This window comes from Mesoplodon mirus (assembly GCF_964341445.2).
Source record: "Mesoplodon mirus genome assembly, chromosome: 3".
NCBI lineage: Eukaryota > Metazoa > Chordata > Mammalia > Artiodactyla > Ziphiidae > Mesoplodon > Mesoplodon mirus.
Genome location: NC_138978.1, coordinates 127,665,755 through 127,686,409, shown reverse-complemented (window position 1 = coordinate 127,686,409; position 20,655 = coordinate 127,665,755). Strand labels below are relative to the sequence as shown.

The 20,655-nt window shown below is 41.5% G+C and overlaps 1 protein-coding gene across 2 annotated transcripts in view; it reads right to left on the bottom strand.

The window, feature by feature from the left end:
* Positions 1-1,521: 1,521 nt before the first annotated feature.
* PBX1 (PBX homeobox 1) overlaps positions 1,522-20,655 on the bottom strand; it is a 281,478-nt gene continuing 262,344 nt past the window's right edge. Inside the window, exon 9 of one of the 2 annotated variants that reach the window (XM_082612858.1) lies at positions 1,522-6,736. In XM_082612858.1, the coding sequence (XP_082468984.1) occupies positions 6,644-6,736 (93 nt within the window). In that variant the 3' untranslated portion in view covers positions 1,522-6,643. The remainder of the gene's footprint in view (positions 6,737-20,655) is intronic. The other variant, XM_082612859.1, reaches the window with a different exon arrangement.

The window sequence follows — 20,655 nt, the reverse complement described above, 5'->3', positions numbered from 1 at the left end:
TAGGCTAGTATTTCTTAGAACTTTTAGGTTATGAGAGAGGGAGATTTTACTTTAAACTTTAATTTCTCTCTGGATATATATTAATTGGAGATTTATATTCAAATGTACTGTAGCACTTGGTGCCTTTTATGCTGTCCAGATGTGCTCACTGTCAATGCTGGTGAGCTACCCTGGACAGTACAGCTGGTTATCATGGGAGAGAGGGAACTTGGGCTTGGAGTGTCACCTGGACATAATGAATGGACTCTATAATCTATCCAGAGGAATCCAGAAGCGTGAGCTAAGCTCTTTTGCATGGATCCCAGGAGGATAACAAGAACAAGCATGTGGCCCTTTACCACTCCTCTTCCCGACCCACACACTGCCCAGGGTAGCCTCGGAAGCCTGCCCAAGGCTAGAAGCCATAGACTGTGTCTCACTGTGTCTGACTGACCCAGAGAGTAAATCCATTGCTCTCTTTATTTGTACACTGTCGGAGCTTTTCTGCAAGGCATGAGAGCAGATCCCCCAGAGCATAGCCTCAGTCCTCTCCCCGGGCCTCTGGTGCAGAGATCCAGGGTAGAACACCTTCCTTGGCTCACCCACTAAATGGTTTCATACGACTGAACTCTTGCGCCATCCTCCACGCTGAATCTTTCCAGAAGGGAGGCAATATTTTGGATAACAAAGGGTGGTGGAAACACTGGGATTTTACTTTTTGTTTTAAGTGGGGAAGGTTGTGATAGTCTATAAGGATAGGCAGGTAGAACTCTATGTTGGGGGAGGGGAGTGCTGAGCATATCCGATTTTGTGATTTGAAAGCTTTAGACCACGCTTTGAAGTGACTGCTGGCCACCAGACTTGACGGAAAGTGAAGGCTGAAGTGGTGGTCCAGCCAGAACACTCTGAGACAACAAACTCTGTAACAGACCACAACCCCAAAGTTCGGGGCTCAGTGTGGGTACAGACAAACCACTGGGAGAGATACTCACATGGGATGGAAGACATAACACACGGTAGGCGTGTACATCTAGTGGAGTGGCATCTAGCTAGCATACTTCAGAGAGCCTACAACTGGGTAGTGTTTCCAACCTAGATTCCTTCCCCTGAAGCATCTCTTGGCTACCACAATTTTCCTTATGACCAGATCACAGCAGACAAAGAGAAGGATAGGAGAACCACTGGGCAAACAGCTGTGACTCAGAAACTTAGAATTTATTCTGGAACATCACCCTGATATTTTAACTGGTGCTTGGTGGATGGGAGCTAATCACAGACAAGCAGACAAGATGGGGTGCTCTGCCTTCCTATAGCACAGCTAATATTTGCACATAAAAGATCCTTCTTTCCCTCTCTCCCTCCCTCCCTCCCTCCCTCCCTTCCTTCTTACTTCGGGGTAAGTGATGCAAGGTCATTTGCCCCACTGTCAATGTAGACTTTAAAATGATGAGGGTCACAGTTTAAAGCCACACTAACCCATGTCTTACTTTGGGGAAAGACAAGCTTCCAGCAGGTATAAATTTACACAAAATACAAGTATGCTTTTTTGCAACAAAAGAAACTATTTATTTGGAATATGCATTACCAGTACAAATTAGGAGACTGTAAAACCTACACCGTGTTAGTATCATTAGAGAACACAAAATTTCAGTTGGAATCAAAAGGGACAGAAGCCTGTGCTCTCATAGAAGCAGGAAAGCTTAAACTTTCAAAACCAAAACAGAGCAGAGCTTTGCAGGTTTATACTCTGAATAATAAGAACAGGGGAGGGGGAGCGGGAGAATAAAACCAAAAACCAAAGGAAAGCACTTCAAAATAATTGAAAACGCCAAAGGAAAGAAAAGAAGTAAAAAGAGAGAAAAGGGGGAAAACATTGAATGTTTTTATTAATTTTAACAAAAGGAAAAAAAAGTTTACAAAAAAATAAAAGATTCCAGAAAGCTTTGAGCTAGGGATTGAAACCATAAAGGTGATGTGAAAAGCTTGTCATTATTTTGTTATGACTTAAAAACAAGAGTGCAAGCGTTTGGGTAGAAACACTTCCTAAAGTGTTCTTAACTTTTCTTGCTTGGGTTCTGGCTGCTTTCTGAATGCTTAATCATCTGTTGAATGAAAAACAGTTAAATTAAGCTTCCTCCAGATAATATTGCTTTCTTTTCTCCCCTAACTTAACAAAAACATTCCAAATCAAGCCAGTTTGACAATTTGCTTTAATCAGCTGCCTAAATCAGAGGTTAATAAGAGGCGCACTGCCAATGAATCAGGTGTAACTGCTCAGCACTGTAACAACAGCACTGAGTCTGGCTCAAAAGATCAGTAGGCCAAATGACTCTAGGTTGGCTTCCTGGATCTAGTCTACTCAGCCAATGGTGCACATCCCACCAGGATCTCCTGTGGGATTCTATTGGAAGAAAAAAATCCTCTCTAGCTGAAAAGAGTTGTGGAATGTTGTTATTAATCAAGAAGAAAGAAAAGAAAGCATTTTATTGTGTCATTCACAATCAACCAAGGCAAAAACCTTTCCCTACAGTATAAAAAGGTCCCCTGGACCAATTCCTTGAATTGCTAAAGGGCTAAAAAGAAAACTCAAGTCCTTGCCTTTGTTTTTCTCAGGGATTGCAAGAATGCCACACACTCCAAAAAATGCAGGTGAAAAATATGAATCATTGTGGGCTTGATCTTTGAAGTCAACTGAATTCTGAAGCAAACAGAAGTACAAGGAAACAGCCTATTCCACAAATGTCATTTTTTCACATCACCTCAAATACATATTTAAGGAATAAAAACAGCAAGACCATAATCCTGACAATTAAAAAAAGCCCCCCCATAAACAAACCAAAAATAACACAAAACAAAACATAATTTCTTTTTTATATTTTAAAGAGCAGAAGAAAGAAAAGAAAAGAATTTATTTCTGGGTCTCAAAGTTAATAAACATAATAACGTGTTAGGCTGTACCTATTATGCTCACTATTCCAACCTTTTTTTTTTTTTTTTAGTTTACAAAATGAATTACTGTCACTTTTAAACATTGTGAAACAGGAAATGGATGTGCACAACTCGACACTTTTCTAGCATTCTTGAACTAATTCACAAATGCAAGAAAATAAAAGAAAAATGGGGGAAATGGTGAATGTAGGTAGTTCGGTGTTAAAAACTAATGCAGGAATGATGTGCATTGTCACAGAAAGAAGAGGGGAAATTCCCCATCCTGTTTTGCGTGCTATGAGGGTCATTTTTAAAATTTTTATTATAAACACTATTAAATTCAGACCGCTTTTTTGGTTTTTTTTCTTTATCTGAATATACAAGAACATTCATTATCAAATGTTCATCATCAATACTACAAAGAACGAGACACGAGTCGCAAGAAACAATGGAAAATGTTAATAAAGCTGAAAGAATCGTTGAGTATTTTTTTGTGTTTTTTTAAGTTTTTTTTTAAATTTGAGTTTCTGTAGTTTCATCTTTTTTTGGTATCGAAGTCAGGTTTTTCTGGGCAGAAAAATAAAACTCAGAAGGAAAGAGGGGCAGGGAAGATATGTGAGAGAAAAGGCAAACGGTAAATAAAGAACCACCACCACAGCAAAATAAAAAATAAATGTAAAGGTGTCACTTGGCAAAAGTACCACACAGGAGTCAATTCCAAGCCAGGGGGAGGAGTTAGGGATGAAAAGGAGGATGTGATGGAGAGTTACAAGGTGGGCAAACCCTAGGGCTAGTATCACTTCTCAGGGGAAATCTGCCAGGGAAAATAGAGCGCTCCCACTTCCATCAGAAAATGAAGGAGTCTTGGGGCACATTTCGGTATCTGTAGGATTGACCTAATACGAATTCCCAGGGAGCTGTATTTCCAGAGGCACACTACTTTCCATCCCCATCCTTCCGCTGCCAGTGTTCTCATGCTTCGCTTAATGCAAAGAGATGTGGTGGCCGCCACGTTGGATGTGATCGTAGGCGAGGAGGGGAAATCGTGGGAAAGGTACTGGATGTGAAGAGCACTGTGTGAAGTGCTAGGTGGGGAAGATGCTGTGAGAGGTGATCAGTGCAAACTGCTGCAGGGAGAGAAACTGCCTGTGCAAAGGTAGCACTGCTCTGATCGCTTTCATTAACTTAAAATGGCAATCATTCAACCCAAATCTGGAATCATTCTTCCTGTTTCCAAGAGAACCCTTTTGTGTCCCTTTTGTACTTTGCCCTTAATCAGGGGGATACGATCCCACCATATTCCTCTGTGGGTAGTTTCAATAGATCCCTGCCACTCAGACAAAATTCTCCACTGGTTTTAATCACTGTAGAATGGTCACAAGATGCCTTCTTCCAGGAATCCTCTTTACCAAGCCCTGATCTGATTATGGCGCAGGTTAGAAGAAAGTTTTTCTACTGATCTTAGTCATCCAGGCATAATGCCATCTTGCCAAATATTTACTTTTTGCATTTCCTTCAAATACACATACCTTCTAGTTCCTTAGGTTAACCCCCCACCTCCCAACACCCACACACAGGAACATTTTCTAATCATTACTGAAGTGTCATGCAGAATGTCCATGACCTTGTTAGCTGGCCACTCTCACCCCTCAGGGTCTTATACCTCTCCCGGAGGCCTCCCAAACATAGTAGATGTGACAGGGACTAAGTAGTTACAAGGCTACATACTGGATTCAAGTACAAGCTAAGAGAACCAGGTCCCATTTTTTCCAATTTAGAAACATCTCTATTCTAAGAAACAAGCAGACCAAAACAAACAAACAGAAGGAAGAACACTAACCCTTCTCTTTGTCATCAGGCTGATGACCTCAGGGTACTAATGTTAACCAGAAGTTAGACCAGGAAAACCATTTATTGTCCCTATGTGGCATGAACCAGTTTATCTTAGGGATGCTTCTTCCCCTGACTTCACAATTACAGATTGGATATGAATGAAATGAACTTCTGCCTCTCACAAGCCTCTTGGTGAGCCAGGCATAATAACGCCCATTTTACAGATGAAGAAAATGAGGCACCAAGAGATCTGACCACCTCCCACTTAATCAAGTGACAGAGCTGCCATGTTTATTGCTGGCACAGTTGGCTATGAAGAATGTGTGCACAGGCGACATGAGGACAGCTTTCTAGTACCTACTCTTCACTCTCAGATATTACCAGGGAATAAAAATCATGGATGATTTCACTGAAAGCATGACCTCCCTGCTCCCCATCACTCTCAGGTCTTCAAAGTAAGCAAGCAAAATGTTTGCCCAAGCCATGTTCTTATACATCTTTCTCCTCCAGGACAAGAATGTGGTGCCATATAACACTTTGGATAATTAATGCAATGTCCCTAACATAAACACAAAAACAAAACAGAACCAAATCCATTGTAGACTTTGTAAGTACTGTGTGTGGCTCCCTGAGAGCTCCAGAGGTGGTGAGAACAGGATTAGTTTATACTGGAAACCTGGCCTTCATCATGATCAAGTCCTGTGTATGTCTTTCTGGTGTGTGCATGCTGGGGGCCTGGAAGCCCCAGGCACATGCTGCTTCTCTGTGTCAGTGACCTTCACTCAGAGTTGTTAATTCCCTCTCTTGGGTTCACAAGGTATAATGCTATGGTTACTAATATAGGTATTTGAATGTGGCACGTGCCTGATTTGGGGCAAATGAAATGTGTGAGGCTGTGCACATGCCTACGTTTGTATGCTTGTGTGTGTGTGTGTGTGTGTGTGTGTGTGTGTGTGTGAGAGAGAGAGAGAGAGAGAGAGAAAGGGGATAGGTAAAGTGTTGCAGGATAAGAACCTTCTACTCCGTAGTGATGCATTCACCACCATGCCTAACTCAGACCTGGTTTTGCAGTAGATTCTGAACACCGCTTACTGCACAGTCTCCAGAGACTGTCCCTCTGAAACCAAGAGCTGTTATTGGGAAGATGTAAAAGCCTCTAGGAATTCTGCCGTTCTTGTTCCTTGAGCCTTCTCTTGCTGCCTGACTTCCTGCTGGGGACCAACCTAGCAGAGGTGAAACCAGAAACTGTGGCACTTCTAGAAGCCCAGCAATGGCAGCCCCCAAAGAATACCTGGGGCTGAGAAGGAAGAGGAGGAATTGTATTCTAATCAGAATCGCCCCCGGGGAGGTTAGAGCAAGAGGAGGCAGGGCGGCCTGGAATGAGCAGGGCAATGTGGCGTATTCCTGCTAAGAGGTAGTGAGAGTAACGAGAGAAACAGAGAAGGACTGCCTGTTAACAGAGGGAGCAAGGGATCCGAGGGAGGTAAGTCTGGCCCCTCAAACCACCAGCATGAAAACATACCAACACTTTTATTATTTTCTTTGTATTTTTTTTCCTCTTTAAATTCCTCTAATTGTTGAAAATATCCTTCAGGGATGTAATAGAGGGCAGGGACCCAGGGAGTCTAGGACAGAGGGAAAGGGGCAGGGAAGATGATGGACACCAGGCTGACAGCTGGAGGCAGGGAAGGGTGGCTTCTACCCAGAAAAAAAGGGAAGAGAGTATAAAGAAGTGTCCAGATTGGCTGAAACAGCATCCCAAAGAAGAGAAGAGAAGGAGACTCTTATTGTGTGTGCTGATTGCTTCGACCTCCAGTCTGACCGCTTCAGCGTTGAGAAACCCTCCCTCCTGGCCCGGCCCCGACTGGAGCACAGGGTCAGCCGGGATGCGACTGCTGGGAGATCAGTTGGAGGTATCAGAGTGAACACTGCCAGGGCCTTCTGTAGGGGAGGTCACTGATGAAGGGGTAGTAGCATCCTGCCAACCTCCATTAGCCTAGAAGGGAAAAAGGGAGAGAAGTCAGTCCTCTGAGATCATCGGGTGGCTGTTCTGAGCAGACAATGACAATAAGGCAACTTGGGTAAAGGGCCGAGCACAGTGCCTGGCACACGGGAACACTCATCCAAGGGGCGGCTAGGATTGTGGTCGATAACGCCCACCTCCCCCACCCTCAGATGAGTTTCGCTCTTCCCAGCGAGCCTCTGGACACAGTACTAGCTAGCACCTCTCACTTCTCACAGGCTTTGTAGTTCAGTCCAAGCCACCAGATGATTGTTCTGTGTGCTCTAGGATGACAGCAGCTGTCCTACAGGCCAAGGGACCGAGTTCTAGCTCCGACCCTGGTAACAATTAGCTATTGGCTCTGGCGAAGCACTTCCCCCTGTTTGGCCTTGGGTTCCCCTTTAATAAAATTAAAAGATTAGCTCAAATGCTTTCTCAGGTCCTTTCCAGCTCTGGATGCCCCCTGTATTATGGGATCCCAGGCTCCTGTTCTATGCAAGGTTCTGTTCTAGCTGCTCAAGGGTGTATAATGATGAATGAGATACAGTTCATGTCCTCAAGGATGGGGATGAGACAAGCAGACGAATGAACTATAATGCCAGGCAGAACCTAATACATGGTACAGCCCAGTTGTCATGAAGCTTCAAATGAAGGCAGTATCTCCTCTTGATGCAGTATCAGCAAAGGCTTCATGGAGGAGGGATTCTCTGAGGTGAGCCTTGAAAAGCGGGTGATCAGACGAATAAAACAGGTAAAACAATGGTGCCAACACCATAAGGACTGGTCTGTGTGACTATATCTAAAAAGGTGGTAAGACAGGAAGCTACAAGTTTGATCTGTATTTGTAGATCATCTTCTAAGACTCTATATCCAGATGCATTAAAACAATAAAAGTGTCCTAAAAGGATCTGTTTTAACGACCACCCCTTTCAAAAAATACCCCACCATTAAATAGCTGAAGAATGATTTGCTACAGTGGTTGATTCATGATTGTTTACATATTTTAAAGCACTGAACTGTAAATGTGCTAAAAGGCCTCTTTTCCCCAGTCACTGGGTTCCTTTGAAGTTAATAGACTCTTAAGGCTGGAAATGTTAATACTGAACAGACCAGGTTTTAGGGAGTCCTGGTAAATTATTTTTACTGTACTTTCCTTTTATTCCCTGAAGTAGGTGGGGGTACCTGGGGTAGGTATTATTATTTTCATTTGGGAGGGACCACAGCTTCCACCCTAGTATAATCCACAGTACTTAGCAGCATGGCTGGCACCCTTGTAGGTGCCAGCAAACATCCATTCACGTTTCATTCATAAGAAAGCACAGGCGTAAGAGAAAATCAGGCTTCTGGATTCCAACTGAGACACAGAACACAGGCTTCCTAACCTCTGAATCAGGCTCCTTTTTCTCTGCCCTTTTCATCCGTTTGGCTCTCTCTGTCGTTAGCTCACCCAAATGATGCTCCAATGTTCCCAGGAAAGCCAGGCTTTTCGTTCAGAGCAGCTTCGCACCAGTTACTTCAGCATGAGGGTAGGTTTTTCCCCACACACCTCATTTTAAGAACAGATCTGGACACTAAGCGGGCAAAAGGTCATCCTGGGCAATGCCAGGAACACGGCCCTTCAATCTTGGATCAACGACTAACTGCTCTCAAGTTCAAATCTCATCTCTTAACTGAGTCAGGCAGCTCTACCCACTCCCCTTTTCTGTTGGAGGCCATTTCCCCTGTTGTTTGTTAAAGAGAGATTAGAAAGAGGACAATGAGGGGAAAATGAGAATTCTTTCTCTTATAACAGGAGGCTTTGCTATCTTTCGGGGCCTAAGACTCTGTAGTATGATCAGAATCAAGAAAAGAATTCATTCAATTTCCACATTTAGGTTGGTCACCAGAGTGACAATATCTTACTTAGCCTCCCCTCTCAACCAAAAACACATGTATTCTTTTGGTACCATTTTAGGCTGATTGAGAATCATGGTTCTGTTTATTTTTCCCTGAAGAAAATCTTTTAGCATCATTTATCTTTTCTGACGATAAAAGTAAGATATGCTTATAGGATATTTGCAAATACAATATTTGCAATTATGCATGCAATATCATATTTGAAAATAGGAGAACTGTAAAGAACAAAGAGTACAATAGCCATAATCCTACTACCCAGAGATAATTACTCTTAGCATTTTGATATGCATCCTAATAATTTTTTAATATGTGTATGTTTATCAGATAGGTAGATAAATAAATAAATTAACTCACTAATTAAATAGACTGGAAGGGGTGTGTGTGTGTGTGTGTTTGCTGGGTAGCATGGGATTTTAGGAAACTTTCCAGGAGCTCCATAAGCACAACATCATAAAGCAGAGAGTGAGGTGTTTATAAAAGAGGAAAAATGTCATGTATCTTAGACTTGACCTGGTATGAGACAAGTAGGGGAGGAAGCTCTCTAAAGCAGCTAGTGTCCATGTCATAGCACATGGCACAAAGGCATGTCATTACATTGCTCACAAATCACCACCACTACCATTGTTGAGCCATACTATAATTCCATTAAAATAACAGTAAGTGGTGCCCCAAATGAAGCCATTAGTAAAAAAAAATGAGCTCTGTGGTGTTTCATTAGCAGGGAATTAGCAGGCACTGTATATTGACCAGAAGGTTCTAGGAGACTTCTTTTTGAGTCATCTCTGAGCTGAAATAACTCAAACAGCAGACATTTGATCTCTTTCCTTCAAAAGTTCTGTTTTCTCAGACCAGTGCTCAGGATGCCAGAGGGGAGAGAGAGCTCACAGATGGTGGAAACAGGAATTAGTGCAGCCTGATACCAAAACCAGCATTTTAGTTATGCTAGTTGGCCTGGTGAAGAAGAGTATATAAAACCTTAAAAAACCTTATTAAAAATAAAGAAAACAAATCTCTTTAACTGCCTTTTCTTCACTCCCCCTCCATCCACAAACACACACACAGACACATATGCACACACACTTCAGATGGGGTGACCACCAGCCCCAGTTTGCCCAGGACTCCGGGATTTAATGGAATGGGGGACTTTCAGTCCCGGGTCACCCTACCCCAGGATATCCCAGCTATGACCCTTGATTTCTTGCTAAATTCAGGACACTGTAGCCTATGGGTTTCAAGTTAGATGAATGCAAGTACTTTTTAGAACAAACGAGTCTAACACTGGGAAATGTTGAAGGATCCTTTTCTCTGGAGGTGCCTTCTACCATGGCATATTGTCTGCTGCTGCTCGTGCTGCTGCTAAAGCCTCCATGAGATCAGAAACGGCGAGCAAATCCACCCTAACCGGCTTTCCCGTAAATCACTTCGGCTGTTTCAGCTGTATCATTCCAGCTTTAATGTAAGACGTTCAGAGGCTGCACCGTCTTGGGAAACAGCTGACCTCGCTTACTGCCACGTTAACCCGGGGAGCAATTCCTTCCCTCTTCCTCCACTGCGGGTGAATATTAAGTAGGAAACACCGCCTTTGTGTGTTTATTTATCTCTGGGAACAGTGAGAGTCAAAGATGGTCTCATTAACAACCGTGTGAGGTGGCGGGAAAATAAGACCTCTGTTTTAATTTTTCTTCTGCACCCCAACTTCCTCCTTCACTCTCCGATGCAAACCAGCCTTTAAAGGGACACAGTCACTTTGTAAAATGCTGCTGTTGGAAACCACCCTGAGGGGATACAGGGGTGGGAATCTGTAAAGCCAAATATGCCCTTTTTATCTCAAAGCATCCATAATGGGAGAGAGTTCACATTTACACCCAGTTCTTTAAGGTTAATTCTGTAGCCTGTGGCCTGGGAAGCAAGACTTGCGTAACATTTAATTCCACCAGGGGAAACCTAAGCCAGCAGCAGGCTTGACCTGGAACCTCATGAAGAGGAAGCTAATAGAATATAGAATTAGGACAAAACGCAGTAGATTTCCTAGTTAAGAAAATCTGGACTTTCAAAACACAAATTCAAGGCATTTGGGAACAAAATGTTTCAGGAACAAAAATGACTACTCTCTATCCTACCCACATAACTTGATAGACGCCACATTTTGCCAGAATCCCATCTAATGGATAAGGCAAAGCACGCCTATCAGAGGAGGTAGAGGAAGCTAGCCGTGGAGCTGGGGATGGAGCGATGGTGCATGGCAAAACCCACACGGTTCCTCCTGACATACACAGGAGCACCCAACTGCAGCTTAAGCCCTGACTTCCCTCTCCTCTGTTGCCCTCCTCGAGCCAGAACTCAGGGGGCCACCTGCCTCTCCCTCGTTGTTGCAGAGCCAGTACCCCTTTTTGCCCAGAGCAGCGGCTGCTGGGCTGAGTGAGAACCGCTGGTCCCATCCTGCTCTTTTTCCCGCTCTTCCTCTGAGCTTACCTTAGCAGTACACGGTTGATGCAGAGAATTCATCACCTGATGTGACAGCCCAAGCGAGCCTGGCACTAAGAAACTCTCATTTGCAACCCAGAAATACACTGAGGTGCCACAAACCGGCTGATGTCAGCACCAAGTTGAGCTTGATCTGCATATGGGCCAGATGCCATTACCAGCAATGCCTTCAGCAAGGGTGAGGAGGTGGACGTGCTCCAGGCCCTCAATAACCCAGGCCCTGGCGGGGCCAGCCAGGAAGAAAAACAAAGAAACATGCATGCATCCTCTCTCCCTCTTTCTCTCGACACACACACTTGCACATACAATCACACACACAGCCACCATTTATCAGGGGAGACATCAGCTCACACAGTGGAGTCAAACCCTAGATCCAACATTGTTCCATCAAGACAGAGCTATGTCTTCCTGATATGCATAGACTTTTCCCAAGATTATACTGTGAGCACTTCCCAAGAGATGCTCTGGGATGAAAAAATGCTACTGGAAAGCCCCCTTAGGGACAAAGGATTCAAAATTTCCCTGGGAAATTTTACAACAGTAAACAGACCCATGCCTATTCTGGCACCCCTACAGTTCTCTCTGGAGCTGCCCTCAGCGTGATCTTTCACAAATGTAGTTTTGATCAAGTCACCTCCCTGTTTAAACTTTCAATGGCTTCCTACTGGACTCAAGGTGAGGTTCAATGTCCTCATCAGGTCTATCATGTCCTGGACCTTGCTGACTCTTCAACTCAATGCTCATGTTTAATACTTCAACCATATCAGGGTACTTAGAAATTCCCATAACAGAGCTGCCATTTCATGCCTGTTTCTTTCCCCTTGAATACAGTGCCCCACTCATCCATTTACTTGCCACTCTTGCCTTGGCTCTTTTTCAAGACTGAGTTTAAGTATCCTTGCACCTGTATCTGACCCCTGGCAACTTTTCTTCCTCCTATAAGCACTCCAGGTCATTCCCCCCCAAGCCCGCACCTCCCTGCCAGGATGTACCTCTATCACAGCACCTGTGATGCCATATTGCATTTGTTCTTTCACATGTCTGGATGATGAGAACAGGGCTATGGAACTTATCTTTGATTCCAAAGTTCCTACCATGGTGCTTGACACAGCATAGATTTTAATAATTATCTCTTGGAGGAACATAAGAAGAAGTAAATAAACATTTAATGGCACTGTAACATCCATCCTCCATTGTGGGTATGGACATAGAGAAGGGTATCAGGTCCCTGACCTCCACAGTTCAGTCTGACTACATGTAAAGAGCTGTGTATACCTAGAAAATATTCAAGATGCAAAGCAGAGGTAGCACCAGGGTTCAAGGTAACTTTTACACCCAGGAAATGAACGTTTCTCTTGCTAATAAGTAGGCATCAAGGAGATCTGGTATTTCATAGCTTATCTCAGACAAGAAACTATGATTCATATTTATATTGTTCTGTTTTCTTTTTAGGGAAAGCAATTGAGAAAAACATTGGATACTGCCTCTTGCAGTTCCATCTTAACAAGGAGTGTTCTCCACAGGGCACAAGGAGCAGGAAGATATCCCACCCTGCATCTGGAATGGTCTCCTAGTCACCACCTCAGGTGTCCTGGGAATCAGACAAATGTACAAAATAGACATAGTCCCAATGTGGCCTGTAGGTCTTTGCCCATCTTTAGTCTCTCGAGGGCTGAGACCCACATGCAGGTAGAGCTTCCACCATGGGACCTGGGAAAGGAATTGCCAGATAAAATATAGAATACCCAGTTGAATTTGAGTTTTAGATAAAGAACAAATAATTTTTTAGTGTAAGCATGTCCCATGCAGTATTTTCATTTGCTAAATCTGGGTAAAACCCTGTCTGGGAAGAACATGTACTCTCAGCCAAAAATTTTTTATTCTAGCCTAGTTTGGCTAGAATAAATTTTGCTGCTTTCCTTGCTTTGACCTTCTGCACTTGTATCTTCATACAGGGAATGTCTTTCTTGTGGCTGTGACCATCTCTACTAAGCCCTTGCCTAGCTTCTGCTTAGTGTCCTGCTATTTATCACAGTTCATTTGAGAATGAGGGAGTGACATACATACACTACTATGTATAAAATAGATAAACAAGGACCTACTGTATAGCACAGGGAACTATACTCAATATTTTGTAATAACCTACATGGGAAAATAATCTGAAAAAAGAACATATACATATATATATGTATAACTGAATCACTTTGCTGTACACCTGAAACTAACACAACATTGTAAATCAACTATACTTCAATTTTTTTAAAAAAAGAATGAGGTAGTGACTTGCTCCTGTAAATGAAATCCTTCTCTGGAACCTCAGCCCACCAACTACTGCCTGCCATCACATTTCCCTGAAGTTGGTCTTCTGTCTGGATTATCCCATGCCGCTGGCTCTAGGATTCCTGTTGCCATGGTCCCCTGCCTATTGGGGGTATCCTCTCTGATTGCCACTTACCACTAGGTCGGTCCCTGGTGACCTTACACCCATACACCACCACACCCCTTGCTAGTCTGCTTCCCACCACAGCCTCTTGAGCCCTGAGATTTTGCCGTGAAGGTTAAGAATGATCAGTAGTACCCTTAGCCATTCCTGGTAGAGGACAGACATTAGTACTTTAAGCTGCTCTGAAGAAATAATAGATTTCTCACTGCCAAAGTGAGATTCCTTCCTACTCTACAGAGAAGTCAAGTGAGAGGTTTTTGCCTTTGCCTACCCCCTTCTCTGGTCTCTAGGAGTCCATATCTTCTTTCATGGCCCAGCCTGAGGGCTACCTCCTTTCTTCAAGTCGCTTCAGGGCAAACCATCACCCACTTCTCTACATTCTGGTACCACTGACCTTTTGACCTTTCATGTTGACATTTAACCACATGCAGCTTTTATTTATGTAAATATTCATGCAAGCACCAGATCTTATTAGCTGCAATCCTTTAATTCTTAAAATCTACAAATATGTGTTCAGTGCCTACCTCATACTATGTACTAGGCATACTGTGGTAGATATAACACATTTTTTAAAAATGTGGTGTCTGCCCTCATGGAGCTTGCTGACTTGTGGGAAATAGACATTCAAAACATATCAAAAGAACAAATACAGATTCCAGATGGTAATAAATGCTATGAGACAGAGGAACAGGGACCTCACTGAAGTTGGGGCTTCTGGAAAGTCAGCCTAAAAGTGAACAGAAAATAGACAAGTAAAGAGTGGGGCAAAAAGCCTTCTAGGCAGAAGGAGAAACCTGTCCAAAGGCTCCAAGGAACTGAAAAAAGGCCTGAAAGAATGGAGCATAGGAGCAGAGTGGCGAGTGCAGCAAGACGGGCTTGGAGAATGCGATGGCTTGATCATGCCAAGACTTGCAGGCTTTGATTTTTATCTTAAGTAAGATGATAAATCATTCAACCACAAGCCATTAGAAGACAAGGATCATGTCTGATAGTGCAATTGCTCAAATAAGTACTTGAGTTGAACAAATAGAGAAATGAATGCTTTGATAGCTTCTTTTTGTGCCTGTCCCTGTGTCTGTAAGGCCACCTGTATGCTGGTACACATTGTAACTTTGTAGTTATGTAATACTCGTAATAATAATTCTCTTACTTTGGTTGATGAATATATAATGGTACATAAACTCAGTATGAACATCTATTCTTCTCAGGCCAGGAATCTACGACTCAGAAACTAGAATTTGCCAAACTTAGTCCCTACTATATGCCACAGCTTCTGGACATTTCAGGTTTCAAAAGCTTGGGGTGCATGAAGTGCAGAGCATGGCTGCTACTGATCTCAGGGAGGAAGGTAGATGACTCATGCTCTTAAGTTCACCTTCTGGGAATCTATGTGCTGTTTATTAAGGTGCTAGAACCTATGAACCACAAGACTGGCCTCAGAGAATTTTTTCAGGGGATTCTAATACCTTCTACTCTCAAGCCTCAATCCACCTTAGCAAACTTGGTGTTGGACAAGACAAACTGTATTCCTCGGGGGTTATACTTCTGAGACATCACTGTGTGTGGTACCACCTTGTTAGTTAATACAGTTTACCTTACACTGGCGATGCGAAGTCCTGGGCTGAGACCTGTATAGTCAGATGGTAACCCTGATCCATGTTCACTTGGTATGAATGTGAACTGTCTTATTACAAGTCATTATCTCCAACTGTATCTGGCATGCAGTCAAGGGCACTCAGTCAAAATCCAACTGCAAAATTACAGCACCATCACAGTGCACCATCCTGCCAGCTCTCAGCGCCACACGACTGAAGTACATGCACATATAGGTCAACTCCACGATCAAGATCTATTTTGGAACCTTCTTAACTTCATCCTTCCTTAATTCATCTGTTGTGAAGGCCCAGAATTAACACTGCCATGTAAGGCACTTGAGACACAGAGGATGGTCTGGGTTGAACCTTTCCTAGCTTGCACAGGATACAAGGTAGTGTACATTTCCAAGTTTAAGGCTGGGATGCTTTTGGATTTCTGCTCAAAGTGCAAATAGGACAGTTACATATAATGTTTCCATGTTCCACAGACTTAGGGGGGCCTTAGGCTAAATGTACATACAGGAAGTGAAAACTTCAAATGTGTTTTATTTAACTTTTCAGAGACAAAGAAAAATAAGCTCAGCTTGCTTTAGCTAAATAGAGGTGTCTTAGTGCAGAAAACTATTTATATCTGAATAAACATCCTCTACATCCAGGCCTGCAAAACTAAAGCACACGCACACTTACACACATCCACACACACTGCACAAAAACACACATAATTTCCACACACTTTATCATACTGATGTAGAGCTAATACGTGTTCAGAAAATACTTATGGCACCTAAAAAATGTGCATACACACACAGATGCTGCAGATGCTGGAAAAAAGTAGCTCTATAAGACAATAGATAATTATATTTACTCATATAGCCAAATCTGAAAAATTCAAGCAAAGGGTATTTTTTTTACTCTCAGTATAAATTATGTGATTGGCTGATACAGACAGCTCCAGATTCTTCATTTTAGTTTCATAAACTTTGATTTTGCCGTGGTTTTGTTGAAAGGCTATTATCTAAGGGTACACACAGGAATTGTATACACACCTGAACGAGAAACGGTGGCTAGCTACGGAACACACACATAACTTGTGGTGTAAACCTTGAGGCTATTTACCATCACACAGGAAGCTAAATCCTCTTACACTTTCCTGACCATCCAAGAGACAGCAATTACCCCAGATTATCAGACCAACAATGACATGTCGCGTAAAGAGAGACACCGAGCCAACTTCACATCCCAAAGACTGGCATATTCAAGTACACTTAGGACATTAATAGCAATTTACGTGCCATCACTGAGACAAAGCCACAAAGGCTCCGTTGGCAGCCTCTTATTTTGAAGCCTATTATTTGTGGGAGTTACAGGCTATAATCACAACAGAAACTTTCAAAACCCTTATCTTCCGTGACGCACCAAATCTATTTCAGAGCCATAATTGCTATGTCACCGGAGAGTCTGCTGCTTAATGCACTCAAATGCCATTTAGTGTTTGCAGGGTCATTACAGCTAACAGAAGGGTAGGAGGGAGAGATGGTGGGAAGTCGTGGGGTACAGGCAGACAGAGAATGTTGAGGGGAACGTGCTAGAATGGGGCATGAGGCTCTACTGTGCCTTATTTAGGGAATGATACTGTTGTTTTGAGAATTCTGTGTACCTATGAAATGAAGGCAAGTGCTTGGAAACTACGTACTCAAGAATTCTGAGTTATTTTGACACCACCCCAGAATGCTGGGGGATATCCTCTTTTATTCTGAGATTCTCATCCAAGTATAAGACTGGGTTGATTTTTTTCATTTTAATTTTATTCCTTTTAGATCGTCCCAGCAACCTCTGCAGTAGAAATCTTCAGCTGTGCTGTGGGCTCAGGAGTCTGACTTGGCTTTTCTTTATGTGTTCTGCCAGGGAATGAGAAGGGCAGAGGGGAGTGATGATGGTGAGACATCAAAATTCAATCATCTAGAAGAATGTGCTACCTTTCAGATGGTAAAAGAAGACGCAAGGAGACAGATATAGCCTCCAAAATATGAGAGAATATCTAGGCACTCAAAAGACCATTTTTTAGACCTAAGTTTAGCTAAGGTCATAAGAAAACTTTTAAATTATATGTAGCTTTATTTCTTCAACCTGGCTATAAACTAGCCAATGACTTATTTGGCAACTCCTAATACTTAGGGGAATACTAGACGTAGGGTAAATCTTCAAGGAAAGTTTTGACTGACTAATGTATCTCTAGGTTCTTTTAGACAATTCTTGGGTTCTATTTTATAGTCCTGAGTTTTTTCATACACTAGAAATACAGAAAATGTCAAACCAGTTCAGATTGCAGGGTTAATTTTTTTTTTAAGATCACCACCAGTATCACATATAGATCTGCCTTTAGTTTTCCCAGGATAACAATCCTGGGGCCTTATTCCTCCTGAGTCTTCCTCCATTGAGAAATAGAATTTTCTCTATTTTCTAAATATTGGCCAAGCGAGAAATGGAATCATACCCTTCTTGTGTAAGAGTTCTTAGAAATCAATAAGAAAAACATGAGCATTTCAAGAATGCATAAAAAGACTAACAAACAGATGAAAAATGTTCAATCTCATTAGTAAATCAAAGAGATACAAATTAAACTAAAAATGAGATGGCACTTTATAATGTGAATTGAAAAAGACTGAAAAACTGCTAAGACATTGTTATCGAGAATGTAAGGAAATGGGAAGGATCAAAAACGCTGGTAGGAACCATAAATTAATAGGAGTTTCCAGGAAAAAAGTTTACAACACATCACAAAGGCCTTAGATTTGTTCATACCCTTTGATCTAGCAGCTCCATTTCTAGGAATTTATTCAAGGAAATAATACAAAATATGCACTGAATTTTCTGTACTATGATGTTTACCACAGTGTTATTAATAATAGTAAAAAAAAACACAACAGCTTAAATGTTCCACAGTAGAGACTGATTAAATAAATTACGGACCTTCCCGGTAACAAGCTCTTATGCAGTTATTAAACTTATGTTTAATAAGTTAGAGAAGAATGTTTAATGATATGGAAAATATTCATAATATATTTTTAGTAAAATAAGTAGGCTACAAAATGATGTGTTCCATATGATCCTAACTTTTCTACACCCACACAAAACATACTTAGACACAAAATGCTAGGAGGCTGCCAAGCAAAAAGTTAGCAGTAATTTTCTTCTTTGTGACTTTCCTGCATTCTCCAAATTTTCTACATTAAATATTAATTTGTAATCAGAAAAAAAAGTAAATGTAAAACTTAAACAAAGTGTAGGAAGGAAAGTCCACATCTAATTTAGGTCTTTGTCTTGTGTGTTTGAAAGGTCGTGGCCAACCTCTACAGCTCATTGGAAAAAAGACCAGTGCAATTAATGGTCAAATCCAAGTCTGAGGAAGAAAGATGGAGGTAAGAGGGACTCTTCTGCCTGGAGAATAGTGCGTTAGCAGGTGATTTCACAACTCTCTTCAAAATATAATTACCTGTCAAGAGTATTAATCAGTTGTTTTTCCCATTACACAAAAATTAAGGTCAAAGGAAGGAGGTTAAACATAGCAATCAACTTAGACAAGATGGAGAGTTGCTTGAAAAGAAGCATTTGATCTCTTTTTAATTTTCCCTATCCCAATGCCCAACACAACTGGTTAATAGTAAATTCCAAGAAAATGCCTGCTGATCGAATGAGTGAATATGAATGAATGAATAAATGAAGGAATTGTAGATCAAGCTCAAGTCTTCAGAGACAACACCTGCCCCAGAGAAAAGTATGGGGAAGAGAAGAAACAGCAACAGATACCTGGTCCCTGAACATATGCATAAAAGAGTTCTACCATGAATTAGTAAAGATTATTGGGTATAAGGTATATGGAAGTTGGAGGTAAAAGATGGGTACTGGGATATGATAAATAGAGAGAAAAAGAAGAAAAAGCCATTGTCTTATGGGAGAGACTCTTTCTGGACCACAGAAACCCAAAAATGTGTAGGGGTTCCAGGCAGGCAGAAAATCCAGACACAAGTTGGTTGCTGGTTTTTCAAAAAAAGAAAGAAAGAAAAGAAAAACCTCTTGACAATAGGTTCAAGTAGGCTCACTTCAAAAAGTATGCATTAAGCACCTAGTGTGTACCAAGTCTGAATGGAAGGCTGGGATACAAACTAGAATCCTCTTCAGAAACCTACGGCTGAGAGGAAGTAAAGAAAAGAATCAGAGAAGAACTCCCATTCCAAGCCCAGCACACTAAGTACTATGTAGGAACTAGGAAGAACTTCTAGGAGAAGATAATCCGGATCTAAACCCTGTAAAATGGGTAGGATTATGAGATGTTTTCCCACTGCCACAGGTTCCGGGCCATGGATTCTACTGCTTGAGAATTTTAACCACTAGCAATTGTCTCTAGGAAAGGCCAAGCTTACTAGGACAAGAGGGGTAAAGAACCAACATTTACAGTGCCAGGCACTTCTTGAACATGTAATCTAGAGAAGTACCAGGGAAGGTACTTGGTGATTTAACAGCAAAAACAATCACTCCAGACAAGGAATGAAAATTGACACCCATAGGTATATTTTTTCTAACCTTTAGACTTTTTTTTTATTGCTGTTGTTCTGATGCCTGATTTTATCCCTCACTAAACTTTTTTTGTTTACATTGTTAAGGTCCTAATTATTTTAATAAAATTGAATTAAATAAGTTAATGCATGTAAAGTGCCTAACACATGGGAAGAAGTCAGAAAGTGTTAGTTATTAATACAATTATTAAATGTCATTTTAGCCTGTTAATTTTCTCTTCTTATTGTTTTATAATTGTTCTTTAATTTACTGCTTAATATCACTTCCTTATTTTATTACTACTTGATCTGTTTTATAATCTTTGGAAGTATGTTCTTAGAAGCGGCTATTTATTTTCACCACTCATTCTAGCTTATTTTATGTTGTTATTGTCCTCTTTGCTACTTGTATGTCATAATAACTTTTAATGTCCATTTTGCCATTTCACATGCAATTTTATCCATCTCTTGCCTTTTTATCATTCCATTGCCTTCTTTCTTCTTAATTCTCTGTCCTTCTTATTTCCGGGATCTTTTAAATTTAATATTTGTCATTATTTTTTTCTATTTATTTTTTCTAGTTTTATTCATCTATTACCCTTGTACCTGTTGCACTTATTCTTTTAACTTATTCTTTTAAATTTTTATTCTTTTTAATTATTAAAAATGCCAAGTATTAAGTGTCGACAAAGGGGGCCACTTGACAGAAGTCCTGGCCCAGTGAAGCAAGGTGGCTCCTTCTCATCTCTTCTGTTGGCCTAGGAAAAACTGTTACTTCTATAGTTAATGTCCCAGTCTCTTCACTGCTGATCTTCCATCCTCCAAAACCATTACTTAACATGTATAATTTATTAAGTTAACACACAAAATTTTCCTCTTCTTCCATTTCACTGCCCCCAAATTAAAACTTCAAAACAAAACAAAACCTCTATTGATATTTGG